Consider the following 17,274-nt stretch of genomic DNA (forward strand, 5'->3'; position numbering starts at 1 on the left):
AGTTAGAGTTGGAGCCCAGTGAAGAAAAGACGGACAGGAGCAGACTCTCCCCCATCTGGCACTGTGCCAGGTCCGCTGGCTGGCAGGGTCAGGTGGGTGAGGCCAAAGATGTCCCTGCTTCGGCAAGCAGGATGCTGGTGCTGAAGAAAGGTGTGAGGAAGGCTGGTCATGTGAGGGAGACCAGGGTTCAGACACTCGGGCGCCCAGCTAGACGGGGAGGGGGAGGGGCAGCTGGTGACACCCTGAGCCAAGGGAGGGTGACAAGGGCAGTGCAGAATGAAAGGCCTCCCAATCTGGAGGACACTGCGGTTGGGGCCTGGGGACACAAGTGTCTGTGCTGGTCCCCGCATACAGACCCAAGGCCTGGGAGTGAATCTACAGAGGCACAGGCAGCGGGCTGAGCCCAGGATCAGAGAGAGGGACAGGAGGGGGACCCAGTGACCAGGACCAAGGGGTGAGCTGGCCAGGGCGTGAGACCCAGCTCTGGACCTGGAAGCCTACAAACTTGGAGGGAGAGTTTACCAACTGTTTCACAACATTCCACCCAAACCAGCACATTCTGACCTGGGGACATTCTTCAACACAAAGTTCCAGGCCAGTATCTCAAGCACTGGGTGCCAATAGTCTGACAACAAGACTTCCAAGCCCTGTGGTCCCTGTGGTCCCTGCCCTCCAGGGGCCCCCAGCCCAGCAGATAAATTACAAAGCAATGTGGTAAGCTCTGTATCAGTGCGATTGCACAAAGAGTGATTGTGGAGCCCACAGAGGGGCTCAGGCCCCAGGAGGTGACCCCTTCTCCAGTACATCACTTTTCAGGTCGCCAGGTACAATTAGAAGCATGCATTCTGGAAAGGAGGGAAATGAGACATTTTATTTATTTGTGCTCACACTGCCAGTTTCAAAAAAGGACCAAAAAGGAGGCAGAGTACCATGAAAACACACAGACCAAGCTAGGTGAGAGTTGAAAGGCAGGATTCCCCAGGAGGAAGAAGAAGGGTAAGGAGGTGGAGGAGGAATAGATCTCGGGCACCTGCCAAGTTGTCCCACAGACAGAAAGTTTGCATCAAAAAAAAAATGCAAACCCATTGTTACTCAGCATCCTTCCCTCGCGCGGCCAGGCACTGACCCTGCAGGGAGAGGGGGCCTGGAATTGGGCACAATTCCAGGGAGCCTCCATGACTCAGCTTTCCCATCTGCAAGATGAAAATAATGGCACTGCTTCCTCCCGGGTGCCTTAAGGAGATTCTCGGCATAATCTATAAAAGAGCCCTTTATTTTTATTTTTTTTTTTTTTTAAATATGGAACGCTTCACGAATTTGCGTGTCATCCTTGCACAGGGGCCATGCTAATCTTCTCTGTATCGTTCCAATTTTAGTATATGTGCTGCCGAAGCGAGCACAAAAGAGCCCTTTAAATACAGCACTCTGTCACTGTTACAAACTTGCAGAAAGCCAAGCTGAGCCCTAGTTAGAGGAGGGTACAATTAATTAGTCAAATAATAGGGTGTGAGGGCAAATCACTAATCTCCCTCTTCAGGCTTTTGGAGGGGCAGAAACTCCGGTGGGCGGTCTCCTTGGGTAGGCCCTGTCAAGCAGCTCTAAACACATGGAACGCAAAGGTGCCACATCTGAACCCACTGAATCTTCCCCCGAGAAACTTCCTCCCCTTCTTGGATATGACAGGCCCCATTGGGTAACTGACACGCTCATCCTCCCACTCCCCAGGATCCCAGCTCCTCCCTCCCTCTCACCCACTGCACCCGACGGGCAAGCTCTTCTATCCCATCCACCTGCTCCCACCCACAGCACCCCACAGCCCCGGCCCTGGCTCCAGCCTCAGCCCCCTGGCCTGGATGACTGTTGCAGCCACAGGACCAAAGAACCAGTTGCCCTGCCTCTTGCTTCTCTTTGCTCTAATCCATCCTCCGCACCCAGGTGGCGTGACTTCCTAAACAGCTTCCTAACCTGCCCAGGATGGGTGGTGTTTCCCCACAGCCTCCGTGCTCTGCCCACACCCGAGGTGTGCTGCTGGGTGGATAGGGGATGAAGGAGCTTTGCTGCCTGGCATCTACTTCTGGACAGCACTCCCATCAGTCTCTGTGCCTTCAGATCTTTTAATGTCTCTCTGGAATTCGAAAGGGCAAGAGGCAGGGGTGGGGAGGTTAGCTCCTTAATTTCACATTCCCATTCCTTCATTTCCACCTTTGGGAGGATGCCTATTTCTCTCAGAGATGCCAGGAGACTGAGAGGAATTAGGTGCTGCGTTCCTGGGGTCTGGAACCTCACGCCTATGAGGCTGGTGCCAGCACACAGGATGGGGCTTGCTGCTCTGAGAAAATTCATGACAACCCCTAGAGTTCGTGCTCCTGCCCTGAGGCCAAGAAGAGAGAGGAACACAGCAGCCAGCCCCTGAGCCAGAGCTGTGCTCCTCTAACCCCAAAGACAGCACTGAGACCATCCTGCCTCCTGAAGGTGGCCAGGGCTCTGGAGACAAGTCTCCATTCTGCCCTTGACTCTGAGAAAGCCGTTGAGCTGCAGTGCCCAGAGGCCGCGGAGTGTCTGCGAAACAGACCTCCCAGGACCAGAGTTCCCAGAAATGAGTTTATGGGAATCACGGTTACGTAACACTCCCCTTTGATCCTGCACCCAGAGCGAAAGCCTCACAAGAACAGGGCCTCGGCTTGTTCACCACTCAACCCCTAGAGCACAGAATGGTGCCAACACACAGTGGATGCCTGCAAACATCCATCCAATGAACACACGCATCGCACATGGCTCCCTGACTCAGCCCTTGTGACTTCAGACAGTGGTTTCTTGGCAAAATAGAAAAAATTGTTTATAGCAAGTAGCTGTTTACTGTTTGCTTTCTTCCCATTCATTGATTCTTCACCTAGACTTGTTTCCTGGGCTCATTCATTCACCTGGTAAATAGGTACTGGGCCCAGAGATGTGAGGATGGGTAACACCCAGTCCTCGCCTTCAAAGAGCTCTCAGCCAGGGAGGGAGCAGAGGGAGGAGGCACCACTGGAGACCCCAGGGCGCCCCGCAGCACGGAGACAGAACTGATCTCCAGGGTAGAACAAGGCACCAAGCGTCTCCTGCCCGACTCCCACCCAAGGTCAAGCCAGCTCCTTCTCTCCCCACCCCCCAACCAACTCAGCAACTGGTTAAACTGGGACTTCCAGATCTGTCACCCTTCAAGGAGGATGTGATGTCTCTGGGCTCCTGAGGGGGCCCCAGCATGTCTGTCACCCAGCCCCTCGTCCCTGGAATTAATGAACAGCCTTACACATTCAATGACTATTTACTGAGTCCCAACTTTGTGCCACATACAACTTTAGCTACTGAGGTTACAGCAGGAACATAGCGGACATTTCTGCCCTTGTGAAACCCACATCTTAGTGGCAGACAGACTATAAATGGATGAAGTGTGTTAAATAGCAGAGTTAAGGAACAAAGTCAAGCAGAGAAGGAGAGGCAAGAAGTGTTGCAGATGGGTTGAAATTTAAAGTAAGTGGCCAGGGAAGGCCTCAATGGGAAGACGGTTTCGAGTCAAGATGTCAAATGTGGCTCTGCTTAGCGCCCCCTTGCCGTGCAACCCACCCTGGTCTTCAGGAGCCCTTCCCACCCCTTCCTGTATTCTCTTTTCAGTGTCATTCTGCTTGGCCTGTTTCATACTACAGACACCAGTGTTTGAGTCCTTGTCAAGCTCCCCATGCCACCAGGGGCCCCTGGAGGGCAGGGGCCGGGGTCTGGCACACAGCAGGAATGCCATCAGTGACTGTCAGCTGTCCATGGCCTGTCCCAGTCCTGTCAGAACTTTCCTGAAAAGCTGAACACGCTCAATGTCAAGGGTCAAAAGGGCAAGGGGCACTTGGGGTAAGAGAAGAGGAAGTGACTGCCAGTGTGGGCCTGCTGGTCACCACGGGAACCTGAACTTCCTGCTGTCCTCCTCAGCAGCTCCTCTCCCCACCCGGCCTTCCCAGTCCTGGAGCTCAGCAGGTAAGCAGCACTGGGTGTGTGTGAGCTGTGCTGTTTCTCAAGAACATGAAAGTCATTGGGTGACTAATCCAAAATCTATTTACACTTGATTATCTCTTTCCTGTCTGGTAGGTAAGTCATTCTGGTAAATGATAGACCAGCCAGGGAACTCTGCACAGTCCATGACCAAGCCTTCTATCTGTCAGGCAGGAGAGTGCCTGGGCAGGTTTCCAAACATTTCAAAACCAGGGCAGGAGCCCTGTGTTAGAAGTCAGGAGACCTGCTCTCACACAGCTTGTGGCTGTGTGACTCTGGCCAGCTTGTGCCCCTCTCTGGGCCTCATGTGGAAAGAGGATGCTTGGCAGAAAGACTGCTCTTTAAGGGGAGTGCCATCTGCCATCCCCCAGCCGGTGGAGACCTGTGACGCTCCCCCTCCCCAGGACAGGTTGGAGCCTGAGGCAACTAGGAGAGCAGGCAGACGGAAAGGAGCACGGGGCTTGTACAGGGTGAGGGGAACGAAGGGTGTGGAGACTGTTCGGATAGCCGGGCTGTGGAGGAGGCCAGGTGAGAAGGAGAGACGGGTGCACAGACATCCTGGGAGCAGAGTCCACTGCTCCACGGTGCTGCAGAGCTAGGAAGGGCCTGGGCTCAGGGGCCCAGACAGAAAGGCCCTTTACTTGCCCACTACTAAAAGGACAGGAAAATAGTGTTGCCTCAGGCTATTATACAGAGAATAGATAAACAACAAGGTCCCACTGTGTAGCGTAGGGAACTGTATTCACTACCTTGTGATAAACCATAATGGAAAAGAATATTTAAAAAAGAATGTATAGGTGTGTATAACTGAATCACTTTGCTGTGCAGCAGAACTTAACACGCTGTAAATCAACTATACTTCAATTAAAAAAAAAAAAAAGGGATTGCCTCAAGTGGGAGGGCAGGGACGACAGTGAACATGTAAGGAGGGCAGGAATCTCAGGCAGGAGGCGGCCCCTCTCTCTGATGGCCAGGCAAGACTCAGAGGGCGCCTTCTCTGAGAAGCATTTGCTAGTGTTTGGGGATTTCATTCTGGGATTCAAGACTAACAGCTCCAGGAATGGCATCTGGAGGTGGCCATCCAGAGGGTACAGACTTGAAGCTCCTGGGACGGTGCCACGCCAGCTCTTCCTCACAACCTGGCAAGACCTGGGCTGCTGCTACGAGGAGGGCAGTGGCGGCAAGGTGTGGGTGGGATTGTCAGGCCTGCCCAGGACAGCCAGAGAAGCCCACTGTGACCACAAAGGCAGGAAACCTAAGGGCTTATAAAGACCCTCATTGAGCCTAGGGAAGAAGGCAGCATCTGGTTTTTCAGATGAGGCAACTGAGGCCCAGAGAGGGGAAGCAACCTGCCTCAGGTCACACAGTACACCAGAGCAGAGCCAGGGCTAGAGTCCACATTCCTGCCTCCTCCCTCCAGAAACAGGCCGCCACTGGAATACAGAGACTTGAAAGTGGTACAACCATCATTCTCTCAGAAAGCACACTGCCACTGGAAGAGGCCACGCCAGAGGATAAGAAGATATGAAAGGATGACCCCACCTGCACCTCCACCTTTAAAATCAGTGACCTCCCTGGCAGTCCAGGGGCCAGACTCCCACACTTCCATTGCAGGGGGCACGGGTTCGATCCCTGGTCCCGAATGCCATGGCCAAAAATAAAAGTAATCAAATCAAATCAGTAACTGGCTTTACCTGGAGAGTGCCCATGAGCACATGGAGTTTAAAAGGGCATAAGGCAAGTCGTGAGCAGCAGGGCTCGGTGTGAAATGGTTTTCTTTTAATTTCCTCTTATTATGCTATAAAGTTGATTTTATAATAAAAACATGCTAAGGACTTTTAAATGTATAATTGCTTACATATTAAAAATTATATGAAATGCTTTCAACTAATGCTTATATGATTCATCCTGTGAGATGACACTTTGAACAATTTTATATAGGATGGGGGGTGGGTGGGGGGAGTCACACCTCAAAATGAGGCCTAAGTAACTGTAAAATTCCCAGTTATTTTTGCAGACCCTCTGGGAGTCCAGGACAGATGTGAGTGCATTTTAGCTAAAGGCAGGGGCTCCAGGGGGTGCTGCTTTTCCTGGTTCTGCTGCTTACTTAACCTTTCTGAGACTCAGTGCTCTCATCTGTAAAATGGGGATGATAGTAGTACTTAAATCTCATAGGTTCCTTGGGAGGACTAAATGAGCGCGTCAGGGAAAGGGTTTGGAGCAGCGCCTGACACAGAGGAGAGCCCTCTAAAAAAACAAACTCCCATCTTCCTTGTCACCACCATCACCGTGGGCATCTCTGAGAATTCCTGGGGTTGAAGGCCTGGGGAGGAAGGATCCCGGGTGAGAAATATTTTGTGCCTTTAGGGTAACAAGGGCCTGATGATCTCATCCATCTTTACATGCTCTTGCCCCGTGCTTTTCCTATCAGGATCCTATCAGAAGCCTCATCTCCTGCCACTCCTCTCGGGCAGAGAGTTCCCACACCTCCATGCCTTTGTTCAAGCTCTTCCCTCTGCCTGGCTGCCAGGCCCAGCTCTCACCCCCACCATTCTCACCTCCCACCCACCTGGGATGGCCCAACAGGAAGCTGCTGTCTCTGCTCTGAACTCTTGGAGGTTTACAGCTCACCTCCACGCACCAACCAGCCCTGGGGTCCATGTCTGTCTCCATGCTTCACAGATATTCCCAGAGGCAGAGGCGGTATTTGCCTAGGCTACATGGTCCAGATGCCTACACAGCAGGGCTTGGCAAAGGCTCTGGGTACCAAAGTACTGCAGAGGACCTGGGAACCAATTGCTCCAGCGTCCTGCTTGTTTGGCCACCCACCTCCAAATGGGTTGGAGTTAGAAATGCAACCTACTCCAGCATTCTTGCCTGGGAAATCCCATAACAGAGAAGCTTGGCGGGCTACAGTCCATAGCATTGCAGAATCGGACATGACTGAGCAACTGAGTATGCATGCATGCACTCCAAATGGGCAGGGCCCCGATGGGGACTGGTCAGAGAATTCAGCAGCACAGAAAACCACGTGAAGGACCAAACAGGCCCTCTGCCCCCAACATCAACGATCTCAAGCACATGTACGAAGTTTGTTCCTCCACCCAAGACTCACATCAGTGTTACATGCCTTGTTTTACAATGCGGTCCCCAACACGCTAAGCACCCTGGCCCACACAGTCACCCCAGTGGGCCTGACTCAGCCCAACACCCTTCCCTCTGCATCAGTAGGTGTCTCTGTGCATCTGGAGCTCTCAAGTCCCAGCATCAAGCCTCAGGGAAGAAGGAGAGAATGAATGGGCTGCAAAGCAGGGTTTTGGAGAGGGGTGGCATGATTCTACCAGCTCAGTGGGAGGTTTGGCCTGGGGACACTAAAGGTAGACACAGGGGCAGGATGGACATCAAGAAGTGGTATATCCTTCCTCTTCAGCGCACACATGGAAAAGGTCAAGACCAGAACCTGACCTCAAGGGATGGGCCAAGGAATAAGAAAAGGGGAACCAGGACTGAACAGTTGCTGTGAGTCAGGCTGGCACTGAGAAAGGAAGCTGCCAGCCCTAACCAGATCCTCTCCTATTCAGAGCTGGTCTCAGGTGCTCCCTTTGTGGGACTGGTCCTAGGTGTCTAATGACAGGGCAGGGCACAGTGAATCAGGACACCCTGGAGCTCAGGGCTGGCACAGGCCTAAGAGGTAGCTTGAACCAACCACACATCTGAGACTTCACTACTTTCATGTCCTCTCCCAGTGCTGGTTGTCTTGCCTCTGCTTGGATGCCTCTAGGGATGGGCAACTCAGTACTTCACAAAGTAGCTTCATATTTAACCAGAATGTTTTAAAAAGTCTCAAAAGGATCATGACCTTTTTGAGCTTCAGTTTCCTCACCTATAAAAAGGAAAGCTGGGACTGGGTTACTAGCTTTCCAGGGGGGTTCCATAGAGCCCTAGGTGTTAACTCCTTAACACCTAGGTGTTATCTCCAGAGCTGCTGTTGGGGTGAGAGAGGTGATCAGGACAAAAAGTGAGGTCCAGGCATACATGGGTTCTGAGGCTCCATGGAGACCTGACCTCCATTTTGGAGCCACAACCTAAATCCCATGGATGACACTAGGGGAGCCGACGGGAGAGGGTGAGCTGAAGCAGACAAGAGGGAAGTGGGTAAGAGGAGCCCCTGGAAAAACAAGCATGCTTCTCCATGCACTCCATCCCAGCTACAGCCAATGGGGTGGCCTGAGTTCTCCGTTCACCAAATCATACCTCCCACAAGCTCTCTACCGCTTGCTGCGTGGTGCCAAGACTGCGGAGAACAAAACCTTGCCAGTTAATCATAGGCCCCCTACTCCACATGGGCCATGATGATGAGGCTGAAAATCAAGCTGGACAGACCCTACGTAGCTGTTAAACAGGGTGTTGGCAGACAGCACCCCCAACTGACTACCTGGCTATGTTGCCTTGGAGCAATTACTTAATATCTCTGTGCCTTAGTTTATCAGGGGAATGGGCACCTACACTTCAAAGAGTAATGGTGAAGATCTGACAAGAATTCAGACCAAGTGCTATAAACAAGTATGAGAGAACTTGGCAATGGCTACCACTGCTGCTGCTGTTATTACTGATCTATCCTTCCTTAAACCGGGAAAAAGAGAATCACAGAACGTGCTACCCAGGGTCAAAACAGCTAGTTCACAGCCAAAAGCGGCTACAAGTACTAGTGACTGTCCACTCTAAGGCACCTGCTTCTCAGTGAGAAACTGAGGCCCACTTGGTGGCAAGTGACCATCCCAGATCTGCTTGACATCAGCCTGGTCTCCTTTCAGACCAATATAGAGAGGCACGCCATCTCAGGCACAGAGGCTGTGCTCATCCCAAGAGCATTATTCTTACATACCAAAGAGACCTGCCCCGTTACTAGAAGCTACGTGCACTCACACACATAAATATTACAGCATCAAAAAAAGAAAGGTCACCCTAAAAGGTCGAACGTAAACTTGTTCTGTGCCACCCCTTGCTCGGCTGCCATCCCTGGCACCCACCTCTGTCACCTCCCCTCCCATGCGAGCTTCACGGCAGCTCAATGAGCTACTTCCTGGAACACTTACACGGTGCTGGCTAACGCAGCCCCCAGCCCCGCCATCAGTCACTGCGGTGATGGTGATGTTACACACAAGGAATTCCAAGTCAAAGGAGCTGCTGCAAGGTCATTACACCCAGAAAATGTCCAGTTTAATCACCTATTTCCTTAAAAACATAAAAACGTGGGTAAATTTGAGCATAGTCTCCAAGGTACGAACAAAGCACGGAGCAGAAAATAGAAGGATGCTTCTTTGGAGAGAGAATGCCTGAGATCTGAACAGGTTTCTGGTAAACTCAAACTGCCCTGCATTGGGCCTTGCCCCTGTGGGTGTGCCTCATTAAAAAGCCAAAGTCCCTCAGGACAATTCCACCTGGCAAATCAGCTCCTCACCGCTGCGGTCCACGGCAGCACCCAGGAGGAGCCCGGCTCCACTCCAGAGACGCTGAGCAATTGCAGACTCTCCCCAAAGTCTGGCTCGCAGCAGATGCTCCCACCCACCCTTGTCAGCTCCCCGCCCCCATGTTCTGAAGATGCAGGTCTGGATCTGTAATGCCTTCTCCCTTTTTTGCAGGTGGGACCCCAGGGAAGTGACTTGTCCAGAGCCTCCATCACCTGTGAAATGAGACAACACTTCCTTTGCAAGGACATGGTGAGGCTTAATGAGTATGTATGTCAGAGCACCCACAAAGGCTCCTCTGCCAAGAGAGATCAGGAAGATGGGAGAGGGCATAAGAGGTGGCCCTCGGGAGTCTGACCAGTTGCTTCCTGACTCAGCCCTTCACAAAGCAGCCTGGTGTTCTGGAGCCTACACAGGTAGCCAGAGAATTGCTTTCCATGAGCAGGAAGAACATGAGGCAGAGTCCTGGAAGCAGGGCCTGGACTGATACTCAGATTCTTCAACAATTATCCTAGAGGGTCTCCACAGCCCGAGAGAAACATTCAACTCAGGCCCAGCATGTGCTAAGAGCTCAGTAACTGGTGCTTCCTTTCCCTTTCTCCTCCTCCTCCCCCTCCTTCTTCTTCTCTTCAATATGTTCTTTTATTTTTTATTTTACTTTTTGGCCACACCACATGCAGGATCTTAGTTCCCCAATCAGCGGAAGCACAGAGTCTTAACCATTGGACTGCCAGGGAAGTCCCTCCCTTCCTCCTTTAAATTCAGAAGGAATCAGGAGAACGTGCTCAAAAACATGAACACCAAATAAACAATAAGAGGGTCACAGAAGGAGGCACCTGAATCCCAAACCCTAAGACATATGGGGCACCGACTCAACAGGCTCAGAATTCAGGGCCACCTGCCTGTGGTCTGCAGTACATGGTGCCCCTGCTCACATCACTGTCCTGCTCAGGGTCAGAGCAGGCCAACCCACGAGCGTTCTTCCATGCCTGGACCATCCTCCTGAACCAGGGGGACCCTCATGGAGGGGTTCTCCCCTGCTTGTGATCTCCCTACCACCCGCCCATGCCTGGGGTCTGTCAAGATGGCTGCTATCTGATATCTCTTAATTCTTTAAAGATGCTCTGGAACTTCCCTGGTGGTCCAGTGGCTATGATTCTGTGCTCCTCAAGGCAGGCGGCCCAGTTCGATCCTTGGTCTGGGAACTAGATCCCACATGCTGCAACTAAGGATCTCGCATCCTGCAACAAAGACTGAAGATCCCGCATGCCACAATTAAGACCCGGTGCAGCCAAATAACCATTTTTTTTTTTTTTTAAGATGTTCCAAGTATTATTCTGGTGAAAACAGACCCCCCCAGGATACCACATACCCGGCCACATTCTTCTGGGCCCCACACTGCTGCTCTGACAGGTTTCATTATCAAGGGCCAATAGGAAAACAGTTATAGGAGGAAAGTCTCTGTGTTTCCTATAAACCTGCCACAAAGACCATGGTGCTTTAAGCTGCTTCCTGTCCTAAAACAAAGATTTTCTTGGATGGGGGCAGGGATAACTTTGTCCCTAAAGACCTAGTCTGCCCCCTTCTACTAAGTAATAAAAGCAAGGTAACCCTGCCTGTTTCTCTTATTGCCCTGGATGCTAGGAAGCTCCAAGCTTTCCACCTCAAAAGCTGTATCTTTTTTGAATTAGAAATTCCTAAGGGAAACTCCCCCCACCTCCCCACTTACTTCTTGATGAATTCTTGATGAATTGTACTTAGTACCCTACTATCTCTGGACAGTCACTGTGCCCTGCCGGGTTCTTCCTGAGGTCAGTGAAACCTGAACAGATAACCTGTGGTAAAGATTCAACACAGTGCCACCCCCCCAACCACCACCTCCAAAGTACACACCTTCCCCTGCAGAGGCTGGCCGGTGACCATGTGACCCATCCACCTCCCCGCGGAGTTGCAAGTGTCTGTGCTTACCAGTCATGATCCTCTGGGCCTCATAGGGCTCCATGTAGCCTGCGCTCTCTCCCTTTCCTGTTTTGCTTTTGAGATCATTCTTGGCATCAAAGGGGTCCGAGTAGTCATCAGCGATGGTCACCTGTAGAGAAGACGGCAAGGGTGTGAGTCCACCTGGGGCTTTCTACTTCACTTCTGTTCACAGCCAGGCTTTGCTTCAACAAATATAAACCGAGTCTGTGCCAGGTGGGCAAGGAAGGGGAGGTGGAGGCAGGAGTCTGAACTGGTGCCCACCAGCAGGGAGCTCTGATTCTTGCAGGGGTAACAGGGAACCCACGTTGCTGTGCTCCATCCTAAGGGAGGGTCCTGGGCCTGCACAGGTAGGATGGCTGCTCCAGGCACAGTGAAGTGAGAACAGAAGCACAGAGGCAAGAACCTGGAGGGCGTCTTCGGGGGATGTGACTTGCTTAGAGTAATGGAATGAATGTAGAGGGAGGAAAGTTGGAAAGGAGCTCGCAGAAAGCCCAGAAATGCTGACATGCTCCTGGTGCTGGCTGAGGCATAGAAGAGTTTGTCTCGAGATAATTATGTCCAGCGTTCCACTTTCCCAAATCTGGAACACAACCATGCCTTGGGTAATCAGACAACAATTCGGTGAGATCAACGCTCTGCAAAGATGACTGAGGCCCCAGCCGGGCCCAGTGAAAACACAAGAGCAGCTAGGGGATGGCCAGACAGACTGCTAAGGGCAGCGAGGGCCTTGGAAGCCACATATCAGAAGACTCTCCTGTGACAGATGAGGAAACTGAGGTCTAGAGCGGGCGGGGGCTGAACCGAGACCCTTGGCTGGTTCCTCTGCCTCCTTCCTGGACTCCTCATTTGTCTGTATTCCAGAAAACAACGAAAGTTCCACAACAAACAGAGCAGTCACCTGGAGCCAGGTGGTGGGGGCAGCCAGGGGAGTCCCCGAGATCATAAAAAAATCTGAGTTTTGAATACTTCAAAGCTTTCTCTTTTCCCAGGAGAAAGGTAAAAATTCCCAGTTGCATGCTAAAAGCAAACACAGCAACTTTTCTTCTCATTGGAGGTGCCCCCTTGGGGCACCCTCACCAGAGGGGAAAGCACAGGTCCCTTTTCAACGCATCCTCGCTCCACCAAAACTCACTGTGACTTGGGCTCCTTTGGTCCCACATCTAGCAAAGGGCAAGTCCTCAGCCTCCCAGCCAGGGCCACCCAGCTGCCTCTTTTGGGAGGAGGGGGGCAGGTTAGCCTGTCTCTCAACCCTTGGGGTTTCATGAATTGTTATTTAAATTGTAGGTTTAATTAGAAACCACAGGAGCCTCCACTCTCACCCAGCTCCTGGAATGTAAGGCATTTGAGGGGCCTGTAAACCCAGGGGAAGGGAAAAATCCCCCTTTGTCTGCCGGGTAAGTGGCAGTTTGTGGCAGCAGCCCTGGCCGGGTGAGCAGAGTGACCTCCAGCTGCCCGGAATGTGATGCCCACGTTAGGACCGCGGGCAGCTGCCCTGTCACCAGCATGTGGCCAGGACGGCCGGCGGGAGGCATTGCACACAGCAGTCACTGCTCCCTGAACAAGGGCAGGCTTATCCGTGAAAGACCCAGGGCTGGAGCACCATCTGAGCATGTGCAGGGCCCGCTGCCACCGCTCCGAAGCGGCTGTGGGTCAGGCTCTAGTCCCAGTGGAGGCGCTTCCAGATGCTGACATTGTAATTGTGGCCTTTCTGGGGACTCCCTGAGCTCAAATGACACGGGCAGGGAGAGATGGGGGAGAGGAGCGGTAGGGCCTTTCATGTCTTCCATATGATATTTCTACTCTACCATTTGCAGAACACATTAGGGAGAAAATTAGACACGTGAACCACTGTCCTACAGAACAGCTCAGATGCAGATCTGGGGTGCATAGGGTTTTGTGTCTCAGAATTCAAATGATGAACCTGCTGTGGATGACATGTAATCTCATTTCTCTCGTCCTCGCCTTCCTTGCAGTCTCTTTTCTTCGTGAACACCCTCCGACTATTCTGCAACGAGGAAGGGAGCAAATATTTCCCTAAGAGAACAAAATCACTTTGGGGGGATTAGCTGGGGAGGGTGCTTGGCTGCGTAATCTAGAAATCAACATTCCAGCTCCTCCCGGAAGTGCTCAGTAATTTGCAAACACGGAGGCAAGAAGGATACAAACCAAATCTTTGTTCGCCCTGGGACAGGAGCTCTGGGAGGCCTTCGGTTCAGCAGGCGCTATCTGTATTTTCTAATTAAAATGAGATCTGAGCTCAGGCTGTCATGGGGGCCCTCAGGCTGCCTGCCCTGCTTGCTTCCGTTTCAATAAGAATTTACAAATCCCGAAACCAGGGAAAGCTCCTGGTCTCTGCTGACATATGGTTCTAGTTATACCTGCTGACAGTTTGAAAATCCTTCCGTTTACAAAAAAACAGTTTAGAATTCTGTTAGTTTAAGAAGCAAATCGGAAGGTTCCTAAAAATGTATAATATTTAATCAATTTCCTTTCAAACTTCAAAGTAAGGTTGGTAGAGGGGAGGGAATTTGAGGTTTAAGCAACGTGAAACTCGGCAAACACTAACTGAGCTGTCTGACCTTTCACAAAATCTTGTCCTGGTTTTTGGAGTAAAAATTTAACCAAGAGTTAGGAGAGTTGAGTAGGAAGCTTAGCCATGCAATGTGCCACCGGCCTCAAGGGTGGCCACTATCCAAGCTGCCCAGGGACACCACGCTTTGCTTTAAAATGCCCCTGTTAGTGGACAAATACCTTAAATCTAATTAAACAGTTCAAGCAAAAGGGAGCCAACCGGGACCCCTCTGTAGGTCAGGCCACTCAGGTATACAAGAAGCTTTCCGTGATTTTGATCTTGAATAGGCAAACACCCAACAGGGCACTGGACCCTTCAGATGGCCAGTTTGCCTTACACAGGCAGGTGCAGAGCTGAGAGGGGAAGCCAGGCCACTGGGCCCACCACTCCCCAGGGAGGAGAGCAGCAGAAGGACGGCTGTTGAGTGTGGCTGCCTAACTAGATGTGGCTGCCTAACACATCGTCTTTCATGGTTTTGGCCTCCTGGGATGGGTGTACTGCCTGCCCCTCTCTGAGATAAGAAGCCAGGTATGGCTAAAAGCCAGGCAAGCCTTTTCTTGCTTTCAAACAAAATTGGAGAGTCCCAGGTTAGCCAGTGGCCCTGAAGGACTTTCATAGGTTTATAAAGCGGTGAAACTGGAGCGGGGCGGGAGCGAGGCGGGGAGGGTGGGTGCTGTCCTCAAGAGCCCTGTCCCAACCTCCCATTTTTGTACATGGCCTACAGCAGTCCCTGGCGGCTCAGACAGTAAAGAATCTGCCTGGAGTGTGGGAGACCCAGGTTCGATCCCTGGGTGGGGAAGAATCCCTGGAGAAGGAAATGGCAACCCACTCCAGTATTCCTGTCTGGAAAATCCCATGAACGGAGTCTGGCAGGCTACAGTCCATGGGGTTGTGAAGAGTTGGACACAACTGAGCAACTTCACTTTCCTTGCCTTTCCACAGCAGTCCAGAGGATTCTAGAATCCCAGCACACTCAGTGCCCCTCTGACAGGGCTCTGGAGTTAGCTCCACAGGCCTCCTTTCTGCTTTGCACACACTGCTGGGTGGAACTGGTCCATCCCTGACAGCAGTCTGAAGCCTGGGTCTTTGCGAGGATTTAGTTTCATGATGGGAGGTAGTCTTTCAATTCACCCCCAAAGGGAAGCACTAGAGGAAAGTGGGGGCCTCCACTTGGGCACAGGCCCACGTGCTTTAACGAGACAGTGGCACTTGTATGGAGAACCGGGTCCTCTCTCTCCACAGGCTCTGGGTGGAAAGGTAAATGGTAGAGCCACTGTGAAGGCTAACTTTGGGCAGAATCCACTAAACTCCAAAAAAGCACGTGGTTTGACCCAACAGTTTCACTTCTCTGTATTTAGTCCCAAATGTGCACAAGGGAGACTTGGGAAAGGATGTTCACTAAAGCAAGTAATAAAGAGAAACTTCAAGAACCTTCTATGTCCATCAATAGGCGAATTGCTAAATAAACCGTGCCAGTTTCTACTAAGGAATATTATGTTTTAGATTAAAAAAAAAAAAAAAAGCAGTCACTCTAATGCTATTGCACCAACACTGCTCCATGATATAGCTTTGAATGGAAAGAAAGCAGGTTGTAGAATGATAAATACAAGATGATACCTATTTATGAAAATTAAACAGAAACTTGTATCTCTATTTAATGTAACAAAAATGTCTGGGGAGACAGACTCTTCAAACTGACAATTCCTCTGGGAGGAGGGAGGGACTAGGATGGGGTGATGAGAGAAAATAAAAGGAGACTTGTCTGTAATATTAATACATTTTTCAAACAAGAAAAACTTATTACTCAATTATATGAAAAACTAAATTTTCCAAAGCACTCCTCTTCACAGGTTATTTTTGGTAGAGGAGATAAACTACTTCTTAAACTAGCCTGAAGATAGGCGTGGCCTGGAATCCTTGTTTTATAAAACCCAGATTCTTAGCCCTAATAACTTGTATATTTAATAAGTAACCCAGGTGATTCTTATGAGTAAAGTTTGGGAAACCTTAAGTTAGAGCCAGCCCCCTCGCCCACCAATCTAAAGCTAAGCCTCTCGATATGACTTTGGAATTCCACTTTTCCCAGATGTTTCTCAGCCTTGTTCAATAAAGTGAAGCAAGAAGTCAGTGTAAAATGCAGCTCTCTCTTGCTTTCTTCCCTGGGGGTCAAGTGGAGTAAGAGATGATCCAACACGCCTTGATCCATCTCCAGGATCCAAGACGCGGGAGTGATGGCATCCTCTGTGCAATCCTGAGGGCTGGTCAGATTGAGCAACATGCCTGAGCTGGGGGGAGGCCAGATACTGCCCTGCCCCCTGAGGGGAGCCAGGGCTGAAGCTGGGCCTGGCTGTGAAGATGGGCAATGCTCTCTGTTCAAAGCATAGATCCTATCAGAACAAGACTGCTGTTCAAACTCTCCAGGAAGGTTACCTGGCTCCAGGGAGGGCTGGTGGGACTGTGGAGAAGAGCTGAAATGTACAGGTATCCCTGCTAAAAGCACTCAAGCCTACTGAAAAGAAGGGACACGAGACGGGCAGCTCTACCTTCCGGGACGGGGTGGCCTGTGCTGTCCCCACTGACCCACAGGCACCTCCTCCAAGCCATACAGGCACCTCCTATGCTCTGCTGCCTGTGAGAACTGGCAGCATCGGGCTGCCCCAGCTCAGCCACTTGCGGGATGAGGCAAGACCAGTTTCCACCACCCTCCGCTGCTTTCCTCTTCCTGGAAAGTGAGGGGGCGGCAACCCATGAGGCTCTGTGTCCTTTCCAGGCATGTGGCTTTTGTCTGCTCTACTCTAAAGCAAACTGCGTGTGAACACACCTGGGAATGTTCTACATGGTCCCAGTTGGACCATTCCTTATCAATTTATTCTTAAAACTGTGCTAGCTTTCTTCATGGTTTGGGGGTCATGGATCTCTTTGGGAATCTGATAACTGATAAAGTTGTTGCTCCCTCCATCACATTCATATATGCCTGCAAAGTGTCAGGCACTTCTCAAAAAGGTCAGGAGCCCCAGATTAAATGACTAAGCCTCCCCACTGCCTTCGGACCATTTTAAAGAACAACTAAGGGGCTTCCCTGATGGCTCAGTGGTAAAAAAAACCCGCCTGCCAATGCAGAAGACATGGGTTCGATCCCTGATCTGGGAAGATCCACATGCAACTAAGTCTGTGCCACAACTACTGAGTCTGTTCTCTGGAAGCCTGGGGACAGCAGCTACTGAGCCCATGAGCTGC

General features: G+C 51.2%; 1 protein-coding gene and 1 non-coding gene across 3 annotated transcripts in view; both read right to left on the bottom strand.

Annotated features, from left to right (window-relative positions):
* Positions 1–17,274, bottom strand: part of SHB (SH2 domain containing adaptor protein B) — a 138,950-nt gene that overhangs the window by 76,939 nt on the left and 44,737 nt on the right. For both annotated transcript variants that reach the window (XM_086415963.1, XM_086415964.1), the window contains exon 2: positions 11,454–11,574. In XM_086415963.1, the coding sequence (XP_086272089.1) occupies positions 11,454–11,574 (121 nt within the window). The remainder of the gene's footprint in view (positions 1–11,453; positions 11,575–17,274) is intronic.
* LOC147367194 (U6 spliceosomal RNA) lies at positions 1,294–1,400 on the bottom strand. The gene has a single exon (XR_015132211.1). It is a non-coding gene; the product is annotated as a U6 spliceosomal RNA (small nuclear RNA).

This window comes from Bos grunniens, chromosome 8 (assembly GCF_055505025.1).
Source record: "Bos grunniens cultivar Pamir isolate PY7600 chromosome 8, Bosgru_T2T1.0, whole genome shotgun sequence".
Taxonomy (NCBI): Eukaryota; Metazoa; Chordata; class Mammalia; order Artiodactyla; family Bovidae; genus Bos; species Bos grunniens.